The sequence below is a fragment of the Callionymus lyra genome, chromosome 8 (assembly GCF_982586985.1).
Source record: "Callionymus lyra chromosome 8, fCalLyr1.hap1.1, whole genome shotgun sequence".
NCBI classification, from domain to species: domain Eukaryota; kingdom Metazoa; phylum Chordata; class Actinopteri; order Syngnathiformes; family Callionymidae; genus Callionymus; species Callionymus lyra.
The window spans coordinates 4,488,051-4,510,204 of NC_141825.1; the positions used below are offsets into that span (position 1 = coordinate 4,488,051).

The window sequence follows — 22,154 nt, forward strand, 5'->3', positions numbered from 1 at the left end:
GAGTCCAAGTCCAAACCAGCTCCTCGTGTTACTGACTCACTGCTTCCATGTGGAACATCTGAAGACTCTCTCATCCTCACCGGTTTAGCTAATGGCTCTTTGGAATCGCGTCGCCTCAAAACCACAGTCACGCAGCAGAGCCAGAACCCAAGGATCCGCAGCATCACATCGGGCATGTGTAGCCGGCGGCGGATCAGCTCAGAGACTCGTCCAAGATAGACCGACGCATCGTCTGAGCTGCAAGTCTGGTCTCGACATCTTCACATCTCCGTGTGTCCTCAGGGGGGCTGCGTGTTGACGGTTCAGCTGGACGAGGAGGACGAGGAGGACGACGGGCGGCACACCGCGGCGCCGGAGGCGGAATTCTACCTGCTGTTCGCCGGCTCGAACCAGCGGCACGTCAGCAGCACCGTGAGGGCCGGACGAGTCACACTGCAGGCCGTGTGTCCGGGTACGTGATGCACATTCTTACCAGAGCGAGGGGGCACAGACACGGCGAAGAGACGCACCTAAAGTACCGTGTTCCGGGTCCAGATGTGCAGCCGTGACTGTAACCGTGAGACAAAAAACGTCTCAGGGTTTGGCTGGACAAAGACATTCCTCGCTCATTATCCACAATAGTTTTGGTTGGTTTCAGGGTTGGGTTGTTAAAACGTGAGTTCTCCACAACGACACACCCAAACATCCGAGCTGACATCTCAGAAATGACAATCATCAGGGCCGTGTATCAGCAAGAATCTGGCGATGACGATACGTGTCACGATACACGTGCGACCGTACCATGTATTGCGATATATAATACCGTAGTAATGACGATATATCGTTTATTTTAAAGATGCGACACTTTTTGTGGCTTTTACGACAAAGAAATGATCAAATACTTTCTTCAAATGTGAAAGTACTTGTAGGAAAGTGCTTCTTCAGATATTAACACATTTGAAAACTTATATTAACAATAAACATTGAAGTACATTAACTCAAACTACCTGGAGCAACATGAAATATCCAGTATCTGTCAGTGTTTAACTTTGTTTTAAAGACAAAATGATGTTTGATATATATTAAACCTTTGAAATAGCATTTTACTTATTTTACATAATTCACAGTTATTATTTATTTTTTTTTGTAAAATACACATTTTTTTAAATCTGATTTGACACGGTTTAAAAGTGTGTTTGTGTTAATGATGATGCCAACATTAGGTAGGTAGGTAGAACTTTATTGATTGATGAAAAAATTGTTTTTTTCCAATTAGACACAGCAATACAGCAATTTTTCATAAAAGTAAAAATAAGAACAAGAACAAAGAGAAACAAAGAGAAAGAACAAGATGATACAATCCAAGTCTAAAGATCATTAATCAAAGAAAAACAACAAAGAAAAGGATACAAAGACTAACATAGAACCGAACATCATGATACTTTTACTCCACTCCTGCCCCCGAACTCAGAATTATACAATCTTATAGCCCGAGGAATGAATGAGTCCTTGAGTCTATTAGTGTTGCATCATGGGAGGAGCATTCGTGCACTCATTCTGCTTCTCTGCTCACTGATGACAGTGTTCAGAGGATGACTGTCATCATCCATGATGGACAGTAGTTTGTTCAGTGATCTCCTCTCAGCAACTGTCACCTTAATGTTGACGTCAAATTTTCAAACTGTAGAAAGAAGCATATATTTGTAGTATTGCTTTAATTTGTTTTGAAACCAAAATATGTCAAAAAATTATCTTTAAAAGTTGCTGGAGTCCCTGTATCCTCTCGTCCTCAGTGTTTTGAGCCAGGATCTTTTTCGGGATTTCATTGTTCATTCAGCTTCTGAGGATGTAATGACTGCTGGCTGCTGGGAGTTAAATTGCAACACAAAAATGAACAAACACTATTTGTACGTTAATTAAAAAAAATAGTAAGTTAAAAAAATGTGCTTTTTAATTTTATACGTACATTTAGACCGATGCGGTGGAAAAGGTATAATACCATGTTTTCTTTCCAATTCAAATGTATTTTAATTGTTCATGTGTTTGCAGCCCACGACGAGTGCGAGCAGGTGCTGGTAACCTTGTGTCTGGCTCGACCCGACGGACCTGTGGACACGCACTCGCAACAGAACTTCTGCTACGTTCAGGTAACATCTTAATGTCCAGCGAGTGAAGGAGAAGCTGCTCCTGATGCTTCACCTGGTCTGGCCTCTGTGTTCACGAGATGTTCTTCTTGAAAAAGTCTTTACCAAGTTAAAAATAAAATGATTTTGAACAAAGTAAAAAACTCTCTGCAGGACCTGGCTCTGGACATGGCTCACTTTCTGCTCGACACAAACAGCCCTCAGGACGCGATGCTGCTGGCTGACAACCAGGTGAAGATCATCATCCAGCCTGAAAACAAATGTGTTTGTAGTATCCCTTGTGCTGTCTCTGGGTCAAGGTGACCCTAAAGAGTAAAAAAACAAATGTTTTTGAGGTATCCCTAGTGTTTTTTCTGGGTCAAAGTGACCCAAAGCGTAAAAACAAATGTGTTTGAGGTATCCTTTATGCTTTCACTAGGTCAATGTGACCCTAAGGCCCCAAAACAAATGTGTTTGAGGTATCCCTAGTGTTTTTTCTGGGTCAAAGTGACCCCAAAGCCTTAGAACAAATGTGTTGGAGTTATCCCTTGTGCTGTCTCTAGGTCAATTTGACCTTAAGGTCCCAAAACAAATGTGTTTGAGGTATTCCCTGTGCTGTCTCTGGGTCAAGGTAAACCTGGCTTCCATAAATACATATGCAGTGGCGGGGACCTTGACCCAGAGACAACATACGGGGTTTAAAGAGGGGAGATTCAAACCTTGTTGTTGTGTGTTCAGATTCCATCTAAAGAATGTGAGCGGTTGGATCAGAACCTGGCCTTGGCTCTCAAATACCTGACCCAGCCTCAGCGCAGGAAGTGTCTCGACGCTGCGTCTGATGTCGTGAGAAACGCAGACGGACCGTCGGGGTCTGTCGCGGGGGTCCACGTCGACTGTGGTGAGTTACACACACACACACACACACACACACACACACACACACACACACACACACACACACACACACACACACACACACACTTCTGGTGGGTCCTGAGACTCACCCATGCGGGTGTGTTTTCTCTCGTCCCCTCCAGCCGGGCCTCGGTCCAGTCTCCTCCACGTGGCGGCGGGTCACGGACTGAAGACGGTGGCCACATTCCTGCTGCAGCAGCCCGGAGGCAGAGACGCCCTGAGGTGGACGGACGCTCGAGGTCACACACCTGCCAGTCTGGCCGAGAGCAGAGGTCACGCTCAGATGCTGGAGCTCTTCTCACGGTCAGTGACTCTCTGTCTCCCTCTAGCGGCTGGATCTCCGCCCGTGACAAAATATGAAAACTATTCTTTTAAAGTCAGGTCTTCCTATAAGTAATTATATCTATTATCTCTTAATAATATTTATACAAGTTTGTTGTAAATTATCAGAGTGGGGTGAAAAAAAAAAACAACATTTCAGTAATAATAATAACGGTATAATAATCCACACCTTTAGCAGAATCAAATTATTTTATAGTATGAAAGAATATCTTTGCCTTCAGAATATGTTTGAATTTAAATGTTCATATTTTTTAATTGATTTTTAGTCATTTTTTATTAAGAAAACTCATGCGTCTAGTTGCTCAAGACTTTTTTGGTATTGTCTAGTGGAAGTATTATAATAACCTCTTTATATTGTAGTTAAAAGGATATAAATAAAAAATATTGAATCAAGAAAATGTATGGTTGAATGATTGGAATTAATATAAAAAAAGATAATTCGTTTTTTTATTTTTTTTAATGTATTATTAAAAACAAATATATTAAACCCTTTATTAGAGAAATTATTGAATTAAGTCATACTTTTAAAGAACAATTTAGTCTTTAAATTTAGAAATAATTCAACATTTAAATAAAGAATTCCATTGTTAACATCTAAATGGATGAATAGATAAAACTTCATTGATCCCTCTGGAAATCTCCTTCGGGAAATTTTCAACATAATAGTTTAAATAAAAAATGACCAATATTTTAAATTAAACCACTCAATACTTTGATGGCACTGATAAAAACTTCGGTACAGAAGCGATGCGCGATTCTTCACCAGCACCATAACTGAAGACTCTTCGATCTGTCCGTCGTCCTCCATCATTACTCATGAGCTCCTCCACCCAAGACGTGGACCAAGCTTCCCTCAGAGCTGTGGACAAACCGTTCCATTTGTGTCGTCACAAACCCGTGGACCATAAGTGTCAAACTTCTCCTGCTGGACATGTGATGGAACCCAGTCGCTGCCACATTGACTTCCAACTCTCTTTGGAAACCAACCTTGTTTGAGGATTATACCGGAGGTGGCGGCAGAAGTGGGTCATGTGTGGCTCTCGCTGACAGCTCCCGTCTCTTCACGCCTCCCATGACTTCCACCCATAACTTCCACCTCGCTATTATTACACGTCTTGCAACACCCGGGCCTGAGTCATCTGCTCCTTCTGCCTCGCACTCGACCGGCAGCCGCTGTAAACCTCTTAGAGAGGCGGAGCTGTTGTGTAATTCAGCAGAGAGAGCTGGACTAATGATCGTGGAGGGGCTGGATTCTGATGATACGATGATACATTAGCAACAATATGATATATACTGCAGTAACAAGTACATATTTGTAGTATTGTCCAGTACTTGACTCTGGTGTTGTAGTATTTACAGACCACATGACGAAGTCGTAACTGCTTTCAAAATGTGTCCAAACATCAGCTTTAAAAGCTGTGTGTGTGTGTGTGTGTGTGTGTGTGTGTGTGTGTGTGTGTGTGTGTGTGTGTGTGTGTGTGTGTGTGTGTGTGTGTGTGTGTGTGTGTGTGTGTGTGTGTGTGTGTGTGTGTGTGTGTGTGTGTGTGTGTGTGTGTGTGTGTGTGTGTGTGTGTGTGTGTGTGTGTGTGTGTGTGTGCTTCCAAAACATATTTCAATTGTATCAGTTCTTATTCTATGGTTTGTATTTAAATAGTGTGTATATTATAAAAATAATTATATTTTATATATATTTATATACACACACAGATATATACACATACAGATATTTCCGTGTATCCATATTTGCGTACGGCTCTCGGTGCGACTGTGCAGTTGTTCTTCCAAACGCTCATCATGGCTTCAGGGATAATAGCTGCTAACTGTGTCCCACTGTGTGTGATGACATCAGCGCCGCTGAGTCAGTCGTCGCTGGAGAAGTCAAAGGAAAACAGGGCGTAGGATTGTGACGATGAATGGAGAGGAAGTGTGTCAGGAGCTCTGCCCTCAACAGAGCTGCCTCACACACTTGTGGGGGTTCAGGTCGTGACGCCGCCGATCAAAGACGGGAGCGAAGAGGAATCTGAACGCACCTCCTTACACCCTTTAAACTTAGTGCAGCTGCTGCTGCTGCTGTGACCTCTGACCCCTCGGCCTGTTCCCAGCTCCAGTTCAACAACTCTTTGGTGATTGTTGCAGCCAAAAAAATATTTGAGTCAAATTAACAGCCGCTGTAAAACATGACGAGGTTGAGAATTTATTTCAACCGACCTAAAATATTATCCTTTATTTAATTGTTTAAAGTAAGTAAGTAAGTAAGTAATTTGTAAAGCGCTTTTCCAGACCAGGGTCACAAAGCGCTTAAACAATCAAAACAATATTCAATAAAGTATATAATTTAAAGGTCAAGTATATATAAAGTATTTATTAGCTGTCATTTCTGGCTAAAATATGTTATTAAACAAATGGTTATTGTTTAATATTTATTTATTCAAAATCATTAGGATTTAACATTAATTATTCTGGTCAAAATAAAATAAATAAATAATAAGATAATATAATAATTTATAATTATATTATTATAATGGTATAATAATAAAATATAATAACTTGTAATAAACCAATCAATATAAAACGAGTAACATATTTTAGAATCAATATTATATTATATATAAAAATTATATTTTAACACAATTAAAAATAAGAAAAACAAGATTGTATACTGGCCAATAAATTCAAAATATCATCATCAAATCGGAATATTTTTGAACAGTAGATTCAAGTTCAAGTATCCATTTACTTGAAGAATCTGACCAATAATATTCACTTTTTATAATAAATAAATAATAGAAACATTCATAAAAACCTTCTCTCTTGTCGAGACAATGAATCCAGACGTCGCCGCGAGTACCTTCAATGTTTCGCTGGTTTTTAATCCTCGATTCCTTCGTGGTCGATCCATACGTCGAACTGGACCCAGTTTTCATAAAACATTAACTCTCGGGGACGTGTTGCTGAGCATGTCAAGTTCATTTCTAGTTATAGTTGGTTATTTATTAACCGATTCAACCACACGATAAACTGCGAGCTACAGTGTACGGAGTCAGTTAATGCCACAGGAACTTGCCAAACAGGTCGTCCTTTGTTGTTGTGTTGTTGTTGTGTTGCTGTTGTGTAGTTGTGTAGGGCGACATGTGGGAGGCCAGATCTGTAGTTCATCTGCCGGATCTTCGGAACCGAACCTGAAACTCCTCTTCGGGTCTCGCAGGTTTTGTTTCTCGCGAAGAGTTAAAATGTGACAAGAATGGCACGATGAAGATGAACCGGTTGGTGCGAGTGTGTGTGCGCGAGTGTGTGTGTGTGTGTGTCATGGCTGGTGGTTTGTTTGATCATGTCTGCTGACAGTTACTAATGATCCTATTAAGTCTGACTCTTCACTTTTCTCTCATCGTAGTGTTCACCCCCCCCCTCCTTTGTGTCTGTGAAGATCTTTCTTTGACTTTCTCCAGACGACATGTCTCATCCATCATGAGTCGAGTTGTTCAACTGGGTGGATTCCCCGGGGCAGACCCAAGGACCGATTGATTTTTAAGAGGCGACTTCTCTACAGGTGTCGCGACCTAGACTCGTGCAGGATCACTTTTTTAGCAGCTTAACCCTGAGAGTATAACTTGAACCTGAATGAAATTAATAGTTATATGAAAGTCAATATTTTATAATTAAATAAATGTGCGTGTGTTCATGATAATTAAGATGAAAGTACTTATTTGTTTTTTATTTTATTTTATTTTTTTTATATGCACGTTATCGAAGGGTTAAACGTGAAATGTCTCTTATTAAAAAAAATAAAACGGGATTTTAAAAGTTGCAAAATAATGATATTATTATTGGTTTTATCCATTTTTTGTATGCTGTTGCTCTGTCACTGGGCCTCGGTTTCCTTTTTCGCTTCGTTCCAAGTGAATGGAATGACAGTAAAAACCATCACAAATCTTTGAATTGTTCAGCAATTTCAAATAAAGCCAATTGATTTTGGGGCCCTATATAGCTGCCAATAATATTGATTGTTGATCATTCAAACACCTACTACAGTATAAATGTAATGTGCCTGACATGTCTTTACACATTTAAGAGGCTGGTCTAAGAAATCACACAAATAACACCAATACAATCATACAATCATTCCAATGAATGATGTTCAGAGTTGCCACATATTGTTTTTGATGTAAAAATTCACATTAAACATGAAAAAAACTGTAATAACCAATGTGCCAAAAAGTTAATTAATTAAAATCACGTAAATATATACAAATAATAACCAAACAATTCAGTACAAGATGTAGACAAATGTCAATAATTATGTTAATTAATATGTGACCAGGTAACAAAATAAAAACAAAAAAATAATTAAGTGGAACAATTAGCTCTTAAAATATAACAATGTAAATATTTAGTTTCTGCTCTTAATGTCACCCCCTCCTTAAAACCTGTGCTTCTTAATCATTAAAATAAAAACTAATAAGGACATGAAAAAAAGTTTCGGACATAATTATTAATTTCTGAATGTTAATAATTATAAAAGGTGTTTTACTGTTAACTTAAGCAGGTCATTCAGCTGTGGTTGCACAAACAGAGGAGACGGTAGATGGAGGTGCGAGACAAGGCTTGAGGATTGAGAGTTGTAGTCCAATTAGTAGGAGGATTAGTAGTATAAGTACGAGTAGTAAACTCAGAAGTAGAAGTAGTAGAATATGCATTAGTAGTAGTAGTAATGGGAGTAGAGGAAGTAGTAAAAGTAGCAGTAGTATAAGTATTATTCGTAAAAGTATTAGTTGAATTAGAAGTAGAACAAGAAGTAGTGGGAGTAGAGGAAGTAGTAAAAGTAGTAGTATAATTAGTAGTATAAGTACAAGTAGTAAAATCAGATGTAGTAGTAGTAGAATATGCATTAGTGGTAGTAGTAGTAGTAATGGGAGTAGAGGAAGTAGTAAAAGTAGTAGTAGAATTAGTAGTATAACCATTACTTACTTACTATAATTAGAAAAAGCACTAATAGAATTAGTAGTAGGATTCGTAGTAGAAGTAGTACTGGGATATAAGAAGTAGAATTAGTAGTAGAAGTATAAGTAATAAAAGTTGTAGTAGAATAAGTAGTAGAAGTACTAAAATCAGTAGTAGAAGTAGAATTTAGTAGTAGAAGCAGAAGAGGAAGTAGAATAAGTAGTAGTAGTGGGAGTAGAGGAAGTAGTAAAAGTAGTAGTAAAATTAGTAGTAGAAGTAGTAGTAAAATTAGCAGTAGAAGTAGTAGTATTAGTAGTAGTATGTAGACAAAAGTGTTTTTAAAGTTGAATGAAGTTTCTAGGTGCGAGTACATGAAAGTACCTGAAGGTTAAAGGAGTTGAATCATGAGTTGAAGAGATAAAATGAATCTAGACGAGCTGAACTGATCAAAGTTTGGTTCAAACGTGTCGAAGGAGACGTTGAACAAAGTTCAGGTCAGAAGAGCAACAGTTGATCTGAACAGTGATGCCTTCAGCAGTCACTCAATAATTATTAGAAATCTCAAAATAACTCAACATGAAAGGATAAAATGGGGGGAAAAAACCTTGACCTACTTGTAGAAAAAAAAAACACCTTGAAATGTCAAACATTAAAAGAGGAGTCGCACATTCCTTCTGTCTTCACCCGTGAAACACCCTGAGAAGTTCTTGTGTGGCCACAACAACAGTGGTGACTCACCCGATCATGTGACTTCCCTGCTGTCGGCGCCACCACTTTCTCTCAAGTAATGACACCGAGGCGGAGTCCCGGTGTTGACTGACGGCTCAGTCTGCGGCTGGATTAGCCCGGCAGGGGGCGTGTCCACGATCTGGATGATGTCACGCAGGCTCACATGCTGGGTGTGCCAGCCTGGGAGTCTGAGCCGTCGAAACCGCTCCCGTCGTGGAGTGACTTCACTCACCTGGACTTCACCTGCGGATCCAGCTTCCTCCTCGCAGCCATTTTTATTTTCCTGGGTGTCCACAGGTACGAGTGCCCGGGCGGCCCGGCAGCAGAAGCGACCCAGAGGCAGCGGGTGGAGGACGGGTCGGTGTTCCAGCATCACTCGGCTCTCGACACCTTCACTCTGACGCGGGAGCGTCACGGGGACGACGGGGACGCTTGTTTACAACAGGACGTGCAGGAGCTGAGGAGACGTGTCCGGAGCCACCGGGTCAGTGAACGCAGCTTCAGAATCTCTCTCGGCAGAACTTTTTACAGAACATCTTTTGAGTCTTGACTTAGTGTTTGTTAATAATATTACCTTAAGATCATTTTTACATGCTTACGTAATGCGTTACTTTCTTTACAGTAAATGTAACAAACATGTGCTTTAAGTACGTTTTTTTTTTTGTTCATTTTGAGAACAATTTTTGTCGACCAAGAGTTGAGATTATTTTCAGAGTAATCTGTGTTTTTTGAGAGTCATAGATAAACATGTTTGTTCATTTTAATGTAGCGACTGGAGCTCATGTCGTCTTCGTCTCCGTCTTCGTCCAAATAGACGCTTAAAAAACTGTCTGTGACGTCCATGTTTTAGTCTTTTATAACTCTAGAAATGAACATATTACTATAAAATAATGCCAACCCTTTGTCGACATGAGGGCGAGTAGAAAATGAGTGAAGTTTGAAGTTCTTTGTTTAACTTTAATCAAGTTAATTGTGGGTTTTATTGTTAAAACTGTATAAAAAAACTTTGATGTCGATGATATTTTTAACCCGTTTACGACCACATTTATACACTCATGATCTGGATTTATTTGATTTATTAATGCTTGTACTTGTCTCTATTTCTAAATGACTTTTAAACATCTGACGTTACTGTGAGCGCTCGAGTGTAATTACATCTTAAATATGTGAAGTCAGATGACGAACTGTTTGTCATATTTAAAATAGTTAACTTTCACTAGTCTGTCAACTCCGATCAAATCACTTTCTAACTCAATTCACAACTCTTCATCACACCCCCTCTCATTGAACTCATCCCTGCACCGAGTGGATTTTTATCCTCTTCCAGAACATTTTTAACATCGATCGTTCAGGGAGGATCGAGGTCAGTTCGGCTCCTGAGCCGTTCGTTGCTGCTGTTAAAACACTCGAATGTTGGCGACGGGTCGGTCAACGAAGGGTTAAAGTTCTCCCGCGAGTACGTCATCCACATGTGAAGCCGGTGATCCGGGAACTATCACTAAACTATTAGTTAAACTAGATCTTCTGGAATTTTTAGCAGCTTTTTTTGGACTGCAAAGAATTTGAACGTGCGCAGCTTTTCTGCTACACAACTTCGCGTGTGCACTGTTGTGCTGTCGGCGCCGACACGGTGAACACAACACGTCTCGTGGCTGGAAGAAGATCATGAGCTTGGATGGATCGTCGTTAACAAGAGGAGTTTCCTTTTAAAACGTACTCGGGGGTCGAGGGTCGACCTCAATTTCTCTAAACATTGACAAAAAGTTAGTTAAAGTAGAGCTTCAACTAGATGGAACTTTATGAGTGTGAGGATCATCTCTGGAGGAGAACTAGTCACGTCTGGCATCTTCTGTTGCGTCATTGCTCCGGAACACTGTGGTCGTCATCACTTCTCTCAATTAATTGTTCAAAATGCAACAAAAATACTTTTTTTTAATCATAACTGTTATATATTATAATTTTTTTTAAAAAATGAAAGGTGTCAAAAACCAATAAAGAATTAAAACCTGTCAACCATTTTAAAAAAGTCGCGGTAGGGAAAATATTTGGCGTTTTGTACGCTGACAAATGTTTTTTTTTTTTTTTTATATAAATTTTAATTAATTAATGTAATATAATTAATTTTGTTGAAGAATTAATATAATTAACAAAATGACTATCAAAGAAAGACAACAAATGTTTTTGGATGAAATAAAAAGGAAGATCAACTTTAAAAAAAAAAATTAAAAAAAGAGAAAGAAAAAAGTAGAATTTTTAGTGGGAGTAGAATTAGTAGTAGTAGTAGTAGAAGTAGTTGTAGATTTAGTAGTAGAAGTAGTTGTGGGAATAGAAGATGGATAGATAGATAGATAGATAGATAGATAGATAGATAGATAGATAGATAAACCGTATTGATCCCCTTGGAGATCTCATGAAGTAGAAGAATTAGTAGTAGAATACATAGTAGAAGAATTAGAAGTAGAATACGTAGTAGAAGTAGAATACATAGTAGAAGAATTAGTAGTAAAAGTAGAATACGTAGTAGAAGAATTAGTAGTAAAAGTAGAATACGTAGTAGAAGAATTAGTAGTAAAAGTAGTAGTGGGAGTAGAAGTAGAATTAGTACTAGAAGTAGTTGTGGGAATAGAAGTAGAATTAGTAGTAGAAGTGGTAGAATCATTAGAAGTAATAGTATAAATAATTAGTAAAAGCAGTAGTAGTAGAAGGTATGGTAGGATTAGAAGTAGAATACGTAGTGCCTTCAGCATTCACACAATTCAGGCATTAAAATAGTTAAGCAAAGGGATGTAATGCAGTTTAAGGTAGTACCTAAAGGTACATTAGTGTTAAAGACTCGTGGCCAAGATAAGTTTCGTAGAGTTTGAGTTTAGATGAAGTCATGGATACGAGTCGTTTAACTGGCGTCACAATGTTATTCAGTTAAAACTACTCTAAGACTAAGATTTATTACCCACCGAGATATCTTCCCTTTTACAAATAGTAAACAGGAAGTTGAAGTTGTAAAACTGTTTCCTACACCGTCAGCAAAAGCCTCAGCAATGAATCCATCGTTACTCCCTTTCCTCTTACATTTGACTCAGCATTTTTTTATTATTCTTTTTCAAAACTTGTTAAACTCTGTGTCTTTTTAGGTGAAACTCGAAGACCGCACGTCTCTGTCCAACGGCGGGCAGGAGGGTGGTCTCGCAGGTGGTCTCGCAGGTGGTCTCGCAGAGGAGCCGACCCGTCCTCTGAGAGACGACTCTTCGGTTCACACGCTCGTCTCCGGACAGGAAGCGTCCAGAGAACAGAAGAACGCCACCGCCGCCAAACCTCACGTTGGCCGGGGCAGGAAAAACAAGAGGAAACCCAACAAAAATGCGAAACATGCGACGGATTCTCCAGGAAGTAGCGGCAAAAACCCCCCGGGGAGCGTTCAAGGAGCACCGAAGACAACAGGAAGTGGAGGTCAGCCCGCCATGGATCCCGTGGAGGCGCTGACGCCCGCCGTCCTTGCCGACCCGAGCCGCTCCGCCACAGAAGACGACGCTCTTTCAGCGTCGGCACCGGGCGGCGATGGGAACAGGAAAGCCGTCGCCATGGTGACCAGCGCCGTCGTAGAAAAACAGGAAGCAGAGAAGTGGGAAGTGGAGCAGCTGATACCAGACGCCGAGCAGAGACGACCCGACGGGGACGGCGCGTCAGGACGTCCAGGTAAATCTGCGAAACGCAGTTTTCTGTCGTGACGAGCCAGGAAGACGAGACGCTGAGTCAAGAAAAAGCTATTTTTTCTGCGTCTAAAAATAGATCAAAGTCGAGGAGCGTGAGAGACGTGCATGTGAGAAACAAAGCAGGTTCTGCTTTACTTTAAAGGTTGAGTGTAGCAAAGAGAAGCAACATCCTGTCATCGTCCTGAGCTAGTATTTATTCTGCTGACTGTTCACTTTCACTCTCACTCGTCGAAGCTTGGTCCGGATCATCAGACTGTGGTACGAAAATGTTTCCTTTTGACGATGAAGTAAAACATTTTCTATCAAAGAACAGTCATTCTCTGTCGTCGCGTAATGCTAGTAACGTGTGGTAACGTTGTCACCGTGGAACTTGTTTTGACTTCCGACTTTGCGGCCTTGAACCTCCAGATCTGCAGATCTTCTCTAAAGTGAGGTCACGACGGTAGCTTCATGGCCACACACAGCATTATCTTCACCTGGGTTCCATTCAGTTCAAGGACAAAAGCAGAAGTTTTCGGTAATAAATTTAGCAAACATCGTTCGTCACGCTTTGGAAAGATACTCGAATATTTGTCGAGCGCTCGGGGGACACGACTGGACGATACTTGAGTAGAACGTTCGGGGAATAGTTGGATCGAATTCTTGGACGAACCTTGATGGGTTTGTAGAAAGTACTTGATTCCACGAATACATTTGTTGAGTACATGGGTTTTTGTGCAGAGCGTGAGGAGATGCTTGGATTGAAACCAAACTTTCAAGGCTGATACTGGAATAGAATTTGGTCAAATTGTAGGAACAAGACTGAGGATTCAAGTGTATTAGTTTGTATTACTCACTACTACTACTAAAACTACTTACTAAAATTATGATTTGTTTTTTTCCCCAGCACTTTACCTCATCTAAGAACAAATACTTATGTAGAACTGAGGAAAATATGTGGTTAAACCTTGAAGAACATGTTTTAAACTCTGGTGTTAAATATGCCCAAACCAAGTGGTTTTGTTGGATTTATGTTCATGCGATCGACCTATAAATGTGTCTGTGTTTATGATAAGATACACAACGGAGATGATGGATGAACCACAATCACGCACAGACTCACAATGAGAGTCAACCTGAATGATTGGATGGAAGAAAGTATGATGTTGGACAAACACGGTGATCATTAGGATGGATTGACTCCTGCAGGAATGAAAAGGAAGTATCAGAATACTACTTCCTGTTTTGTATATTGACTATTGACCAAGTGGTGAGACACTAATCTCACGATACAATTCCATACGATAGATTCAGCGCAAAATTTGATTCTATACTATTTATTCAGCTCACAATAATATTCCATATATTGCAATACAATTGTTTTATTCCAGGCGACACTAAATCTTAGCGACATCTCGTGATTGTTTCATTCTTTTGGTTGAATTACAAATTTAAAGCCCAAGTATGTCGACAACATCAGCTTTAAAAGCTGCTGGAGTCGACTGTATCCTCTCGTCCTCAGTCACAGCCGGGATCTCTCGGGATTTCATTGTTGCTTAAGCTGTGGAGGATGTAGTGACTGCTTTTATGTTAATTGCAACACAAAAATGATCGAATGCAGTGGATATTTGTATGTAAATAAAAATGGAAGTATAATTATTTTATTTTAAACAAATTATATTTAGGTTAGGTTAGGTAGAACTTTATTGATCCTCAGGAGTCTCCTTAGAGAAATTGTTTTTTTCCAGTTAGCCACAGCAAATACAGCAATTTGTCATAAAAAATAATAAGAAAAATAAAATAAGAACAAAGAGAAATAAAGAGAAAGAACAAGATGATACAATCTAAGTCTAAAGAAGAAAGAAGAAAGATCAAAGAAAGATAATAAAAAGACAAAGGATTCAAAGGATACATATTTAAATATGAACTATAAAATAATTTTAAAAAATAAATAATTTCAAGCCCCCAAAAAAGTAATTCAAATTTATTAGTTGAAGATCGATACAGTAACATAAAGAAAAAGAATACATACAGTATGTGTATTTATGTTTTTTTTTACTTGCAAACCTACCTGTTGACCATGACCGGGACTTAGATTGGCACTTTGGTAAAACTTAAAGAAATTACTTTTAGTTTAGAATAAGTAGTACAAGTAGTATGATAATTAGTAGTAGAAGTAGAAGCAGTGGGAGTAAAATAAGTAGTAGAAGTAGTAGAATAATTAGTAGTATAAGTATAAGTAGTCTTAGAAGTAGATTTGGTAGTAGAAGAATTAGTAGTAGATGTAGAATTAGTAGTAGTAGTGGGAGTAGTAGAAGTAGAATAAATAGTAGAAGTAGTCGTAGAATTAGTAGTAGAAGAATTAGTAGTAGACGTAGAATTAGTAGTAGTAGTGGGAGTAGTAGAAGTAGAATAAATAGTAGAAGTAGTAGAATAATTAGTAGTAGTAGTAGAATACATAGTAGTAGTAGTAGAATAATTAGTAATAGAAGTGGAATACATAGTAGTAGTAGTAGTAGAATAATTAGTATTAGAAGAATACGTTTATTTTATTTTAAAAGTGTTTTGTATGATTCCCCCGGGAAAAAAACAAAACATGTATTTTTCATTTTCCTCCAACAAATCATTATTTTTCTTCCAAACAAACCAACCTTCACATAGTTTCCGTTATTCTGAAAAGTAGGAACACGAGCAACATTTGTGCTGCGGAAAAAAAAGCAGAAGTGAATCTCAAACCATCCAAACCATAAAAGAGTTGTCAAGTGAAGAGGTTCAATAACCAGAAGATCAGAATCGGTGCGGTCGGCGTTCAGACGTGACATGTGGGGACGCGGTGATATTATCGGAGGTGCAGTGGGATCGGAACAGTATTTAATCTTCGGTCTAATCCTGTCTTGCAGTAAACATGGGCCAGGAACAGTCCCAGAATCCCCGGGACGGCCAGACGCTTGCAGAGGAGTCCAGACAGGCAGACTCCACACACCCCAGCCCGACGCCCGGTCCTGCCAACTCCCCCGAGCCCCAGAGAAAACCCCGATCGGACGAGACCAGATGGAGGCAGAACGACCGGGCCGACCCCCGACCCGCAAACTCTCTGACGGTCTGGTACGAACACGACATGGAGGACAAGCGAGCGAGCGAGAAGCCGGAGGTCGGAACAGAAGAATGCGGTTTGATATCGATGCTCGTTTGCGGTACTTCGGCTCCACAGCTGTCAGGACAGCGTCGGCGCTCTCCGTCTCCGGGCCCGAGTCGGCCACATGCTGCTGGACCGTCGCCAGCGCCGTCACATGGCCTCCGCTCACAAAGACAGGAAGTGCGCGGCTCACGGCCAGAGGAGGAAGTCGGGGCAGGTTGGAAGGAGGGAGAAGCGCAGGAGCCTCTCGGCTGCGAGGGCGAGGACAAAGGCGCAAAGTCCAGAAAGAAGAAGAGGAAGAAGAAGGGGAGGAAAGGAGGAGCAGAGGCCGGGCTGGACTCGAGTCTGGAGCCTGAGAACTTCGCGGGGGAAACAGAAGCCGAGGATAAGGCGGCTTGGGCGACCGTCCAAGAGAGTCCTGCTGAGGGAGACGTCGTAATGCGACTGCCGGGCCAGGCCGAGGCCGGAGGATCTGCTGCGCCGCTCGCCTCCAGCCAGCGAGTACTGTCCCGGGGGGTCGACGACCCGGCGCCTCAGCCGGACCTCGGTGGTGCCGGTGAGCAGGAAATGGACGCGGAGAGCGAAGAGACTTTTGAAGTTGAAACGATCGAGGACTCGATGGATCCCGGGGCTCAGTGGAGCGACGCGTCGGCAGACCTGATCCAGGTAGACGTGATCCAGGTAGACGTTCTTCTTTCTTCTCAACCCGACACAATGTTCCAGCTCAAGGACATTTTATCAGCCGACACCGAAACACTGACGAGGTCAGAGAATCCTGAAGAACGACGGACCGATGGACCCGCGACTCCGGACTCGTCCTCGGACGAAAAGCTCGACTGGAGTTTGCTGGAGGAGTCGCCGATCACGAATTTAACGGCGGCGACATCGTCCGAGGACGCGTCGGACACGTTTCCCACGGAACAGACTGTATTCACAGAGGACTCGCTCGCCGAGGAATTTCCTGAACGGAATACGCCACGTTTAGTGGTCGGGAGTTTAGAGGAACGACCTTTGGAGTCGTCGGAAAATCCTCCTCCGAGGAGCGACTGCGAGACGAAGCCGAGGGACTGGAGCCCCGAGATGAAGGAGCCGAGGGACGGGAGCCTCGAGACGACGGCTGGTCTCGGGGATGGTCCCGATGTGGAGGTGTCGAAGGATGACGTGGAGGAGACGCACATTGGAGTGTCAGCTGGAGATGAGGAAACCGGGACAGAACCGTTAGGAGACGGTGACCAGGAAGTTCAGGACAAGAAGCGGAGCCAAGAGTTGGTCGCCGCCACAGCCGTCGCCGTCGTGACGGTCGCCATCGCCTCAGCCGTGGCTCACTTAGAAATCCGCCAACGCTTGTTGGCCGAGGACGCGAGTTCCACGCCGCGGTCGGTGAGCGACGGGGTCGCTTCGCACGACTCCACGTGGCTGACGGACGGTAGCCTTCGACCGCCGGCCGACGAGGGGACTCGACATCTGTTGATTGAACCGGCCGTGGAGCCTGAACCGGGAGCATCGAGTGTGTCTGAGGTGGAGACGAGTCACGGTCCAGCTGCCGTTGTCGTGTCTTTAAGTGACACCTTGTGTTACCGTGCCGACGAAGAACGTGTCGAACAGCCGGAGAGACAACTTCCCTGTCCCGTCGTCGACACCGGACAACAAGACGCGAGGGACGAAGGGACGCCGTCGGCAGTCGGCGCCGCATTGGATGCGTTCACGGAGGAGCGTGAGCAGCTCGCCGGTGTCTCTGTTCAAACATCGCCCCGGAATATTATCTCCTCCTCGCCACATGCCTGCGGCGGTTTGACGTCTCCAGCCCCAGACACCGGGTCGACCCCCGCCGCGGGAGTCCAGACGTCTCGCTCCGAGGCGGCGGACCCGGAGCTCGCCGTCGATGACCCCGTCCAGGTCGGAGATCGCACGGTGTCCACCATGATGGAGTCTGGCGGCGAGGATGCAGTGGACGGATGGAGGGAGAGGGAGGAGAGGAAGAACTCTGAAGAGAGAGAGACGGACACGATCACAGCAGGTAGATACTGTTTGTTATTGTTAATAACAAGAGAAATGGTTGTAAATTCAGCTCGTACTAATAATGACACATCCTCGATCGACTGAATCACAAAACTAGTACATTTTATCCTGTGAAAATGCGGCTATATTTCTCCTTTTTTCATTTGTATGTATTTATACATATATTATTATTTATTTATTCTCTTTTATTCAGTCAAACGTCATCTTACAAACGTTTTCATACCAAAATACATGTTTATTTTCCCAAGTAATCGAGATTAAGTGTAAATATTGAAGAACAATTAAGTAATACATTTATTTTTATATTTTGCAAAAAAGCATAGAAAATTAAAAGAACAATTTATAATGAAGCGATAACTCAAAAATGCATTAAAAGGTACGGATTGCAGGATGCATCATGAGAAACCTGATTAATAGCATAATGATTATGGAAAATAAACGAAAGAAAAAGAGAAACTTTGAGCAGAAATCAAAAAAGAGAATAAACAAGACTTTATTTGACAAATAACAAAAGTAAATAATCATGAAAAGCATAAAAAATAATTACTATTTGATCACATTTCTTCATAACCATAAACGGAGTTAGTAGAAAATGTAGTATTTTCAATAAATATTTTACTCAGAGAACTTTGGAGGTAAAAAAAAAGTTAAAATAAGTGATAATTATTTCTCTCATGACAAGCAAGAGTACGCTTGTGGTTTGTAAAACTTGTCACAAAATGGCCGTCACTGTTGTGGGTCGGTTTAATTTAGCGTCTGACATTCAGTGACCCTTCTGTGTGGCCTTCCTTTATCGGCGGCCGTAGATAGTGGTTTTGTTTGCTGCATGAATAGAAGGAAGGGAAGAGACGCATAAAATAACGCCGGGGCAGAAGTGTGTGTGTGATTCAGTGTGTGTGCGTGTGATTCAGTGTTTGTGTGGGTCACTGTCTCCGGGCAACCTGGTGATGTCATCCTCACAGTGGGCAGAGAAACTCGAGGTCAGCTGAGAAATGGATTCATTCTGTGACGTGTGAGCGGATTTTTTCAAAATCTCCCCAGTGAACTGTGACGTGAAGAGTTTTCTTATCTTTTCTCTTCTTCGGCATCGAATCGTCGATCGTATTTCGCCTCAAAGTGTGTCTCCCTGAGGTGAATTGTTTGAGTAAGATTCCTGTTTTTGGGGAGTTGCTCATTCCTTGCATGGACTAGTGTATAAAAAACACACACTTACAGCACAATGCTGCATAAATATAGAATATTTCATGTTATATTTTGTGTACATGACGCTTCATTTACAGAATAATAAAGGGATATTTCTGTATTACAGGTGGTCAAATCCTCCGCAAATACCCAGCATGCTTTGCTAGCTTTGCTAAAAACTTTCACTATTCCTTTTCATGATACCATATATATTCATTGGTTTTATTATTTTCAATTAATTTAATCATCTTTCTTTCAAATTAGATTTTGTTTTTACTATACATGTTAATATTTCAATTAATTATGTATAAAATAGAATATTTACTTTTTTTGATTTAAAATTAACATGCAAAAATGCAATCAAACTTATGTCCACTAGATGCGACAGGAATGACGTCTTGTGTAGCTAAAGGAACAAGAAATCTTGCGAGATCCTGGCAATAACTGAGGACAAGAGGATACAGTGAAACGAGTCAAGTACTCGACAATACTACATATATATACTTGTTACTACAGTATCACTGTATTTCGTGTTATTGACCCTGTAGCCAGATTCTTGACAATACACACCTCTGATGCTAATGCGTTAATCTCGTCTTTTTCTGTTTAGTTTCTTCTTCTTGTCGCCTCCAGTGTCGACATCACTGTGTTCACTGCAGTCTTTAGTTTTCCTGCCTCTGCCCAGAAATAGTTCCTCGTCTGCATGTGTTCCCTTCCTGTGTCGACACATTTCCCTGCAGTCGCTTGTGTCGTCGCATACTTTCCTAGCGTCAGAACATGGTTCCCTTGTTTTAGGGTTTGACTAGAAGAAGAACAAAGAGACTTTTGCGGGCACTTTAATAAAACATTAAACGTCTCGGAGCTAACATATCAAACATATCACACCCTGTAGCCGTTGAACCACTTCACACATTAAGTTAAACAAATATATTTTTCCAACACGGGAACACGTCCTCGTATTATAAGCTGCCAGGGCTGAATGATCGGGAGACAAGTCTGACTCTATTTTTGATTATGGCATTATTTTGATCATTTTTTTTATTCATACTGTAAAAGTAGATGTATATACTATGACCAATAAAACATTTGATAGAATCAGCGTTTAAAACTCCTCCCCTTTCTGCCAGGCCATGATATTAAGATAATAAAATCCTTCAAATAACACATAACACACCAAGACTGGAAAATATAAAAAACGAATTAAACATACAAAACAAAATAAGAACAAATGACTCTTAAAATACCTAAATATGTGGAATTCAGTCATTTTAGGTAAACTAATGTAAAAAAAACTTCTTGACTCGTATGTTCCAAATGTTGAATGTCCTCATCATGACCATGTTTTCAACTTATTACTTTATAAAGTTGCTCTGAAATCTGGACGAACGAGAGGTTACGAGAGTCCATTATGACGTAATAATAGCTTCGCTCCTCCTCCAGCCAGCTGTGATCACACCCCGCTTTGTTTACAAATCTCCATGTTTGACCAATCACAGCAGAGTGGGCGTGGTTATGGTCAACAAGATTTCATCTCCAGAAAAAAAAACAGTGTTTTCAGTGGGCGGGGCTTAGGATCATTTTCTAATGTCAATATTTCAATAACAAAAGAGAGTTTTGTACAAACACACACTGATGATACAATAGAGTCACACATCTATTCAAGACACACTTTATTAAACACATTAGTTGAACTTAGAATAATAATAAGAACAAAAAGTTTCAGATACACTAATGGAATTAATAAAAATGTTTTTGCACTTTTGACAACAAGAAAAATAGTGTTAAAGTTAAACTGTTAAAGGCACTTTTTAGTGTAGAGTAAGTTTGAGTTTTTATGGCACCTGTGACTTTAAAAAATAGAATTTAATTGTGAATGAAAAATCTATCATACAAATGCTGATATAGCCGTTTTTATCACAGTTTAATTTGTTAGATGAGGTGCTTCTGTACGTGTGTTCGCTCAACTGTACTCTATTTTCTCTGGTAGCTCTTCTTCTTCTTCTTCTTCTTCGAGTCATTGTAGCAAATACTGCCCCCTACATGCCTCCAATAAATAATCACAATTTCATCTAATAATATCGTTCTGCCACGATCTTGTCACAATCCTTGTCGCTTCTTAGAATCCACACTTCCTCCTCTTTCTCAGTAAATGTTTTATCCGAGAATCTCGGCCAAAGTTCCCCTCGTTCATTAAATACTTCCTTCATGACGACACATGAAAGTCCCTTCGTCACTAAGCAGTATTTGTATTTTGGTATTTGACAGCGAGGTGTACTGTAATGAAAACTAGCTTCTAATGTCGGCTCGTCTTTTCTCCGTTAAAGATCCGTCGTCGTCTCTTCGGAACTTCCTTCAGCACCGAGGACATCCGGACAACTCGGACGCTCTGATGGTGAGTTTCCAACTGCCGCAGTGGTCAGAGGCTAGTGATGAATTGTTGCTCAAAGTTCCTGTTAAGATCCATGACACAAGTATTTGCTACTGTGTTGTGCAAGCAAGTTCCAGAACACGATGTGTCGGCATTATAACTTGTATTTCAAATGCTTCAATGGATATCAAGATAAACTAATATAAAAAAAAATTGCATTTCCATATGAAAATGAATCCGTCAACTGAAATACTTGAAAGTATTTAATTAGTATTAAAAGTAAAAATGTGTGGAAATAGTTGAAATGACGGCATGAAGGAAAAAAATGACCTGAAAACATTTAAATAAAGTGAAAATGGTTTAGACGAAGGAAAAACAAGTTTTTGTAGTGGGAGTAGAATAAGTAGTAGTGGACATGGGAGTAGAATAATTTGTACTGGTAGTAGTGGGAGTAGAAGTAGTATTGGGAGTAGAATAAGCAGTAGTATTTGGAGTAGAATAAGTAGTAGTAATAGTGGAAGTGGGAGTAGAATAAGTTGTACTAGTAGTGGTGGGAGTAGAATAAGTAGTAGTAGCAGTGGAAGTGGGAGAAGAAGTAGTAGTAGTAGTGGGAGTAAAAGTAGTAATGGGAGTAGAATAAGTAGTTTTATTTGGAGTAGAATAAATAGTAGTAATAGTGGAAGTGGGAGTGGAATAAGTTGTAGTAGTAGTAGTGGGAGTAGAATAAGTAGTAG

The 22,154-nt window shown here is 40.8% G+C and overlaps 1 protein-coding gene across 5 annotated transcripts in view; it reads left to right on the top strand.

Annotated features, from left to right (window-relative positions):
- Nucleotides 1-22,154, top strand: part of LOC148073412 (A-kinase anchor protein 13-like) — a 79,068-nt gene that overhangs the window by 20,693 nt on the left and 36,221 nt on the right. For 3 of the 5 annotated variants that reach the window (XM_087797377.1, XM_087797376.1, XM_087797378.1), the window contains exons 3-11: nt 283-451; nt 2,029-2,126; nt 2,277-2,354; nt 2,841-3,000; nt 3,140-3,320; nt 9,324-9,510; nt 12,158-12,719; nt 15,616-17,868; nt 21,377-21,444. In XM_087797377.1, coding sequence (XP_087653503.1) covers nt 283-451; nt 2,029-2,126; nt 2,277-2,354; nt 2,841-3,000; nt 3,140-3,320; nt 9,324-9,510; nt 12,158-12,719; nt 15,616-17,868; nt 21,377-21,444 — 3,756 coding nt within the window. Of the gene's footprint in view, nt 1-282; nt 452-2,028; nt 2,127-2,276; nt 2,355-2,840; nt 3,001-3,139; nt 3,321-9,323; nt 9,511-12,157; nt 12,720-12,887; nt 12,995-13,171; nt 13,254-15,615; nt 17,869-21,376; nt 21,445-22,154 lie in introns of those variants that run through there. The other 2 variants (XM_087797380.1, XM_087797379.1) reach the window with 2 other exon arrangements.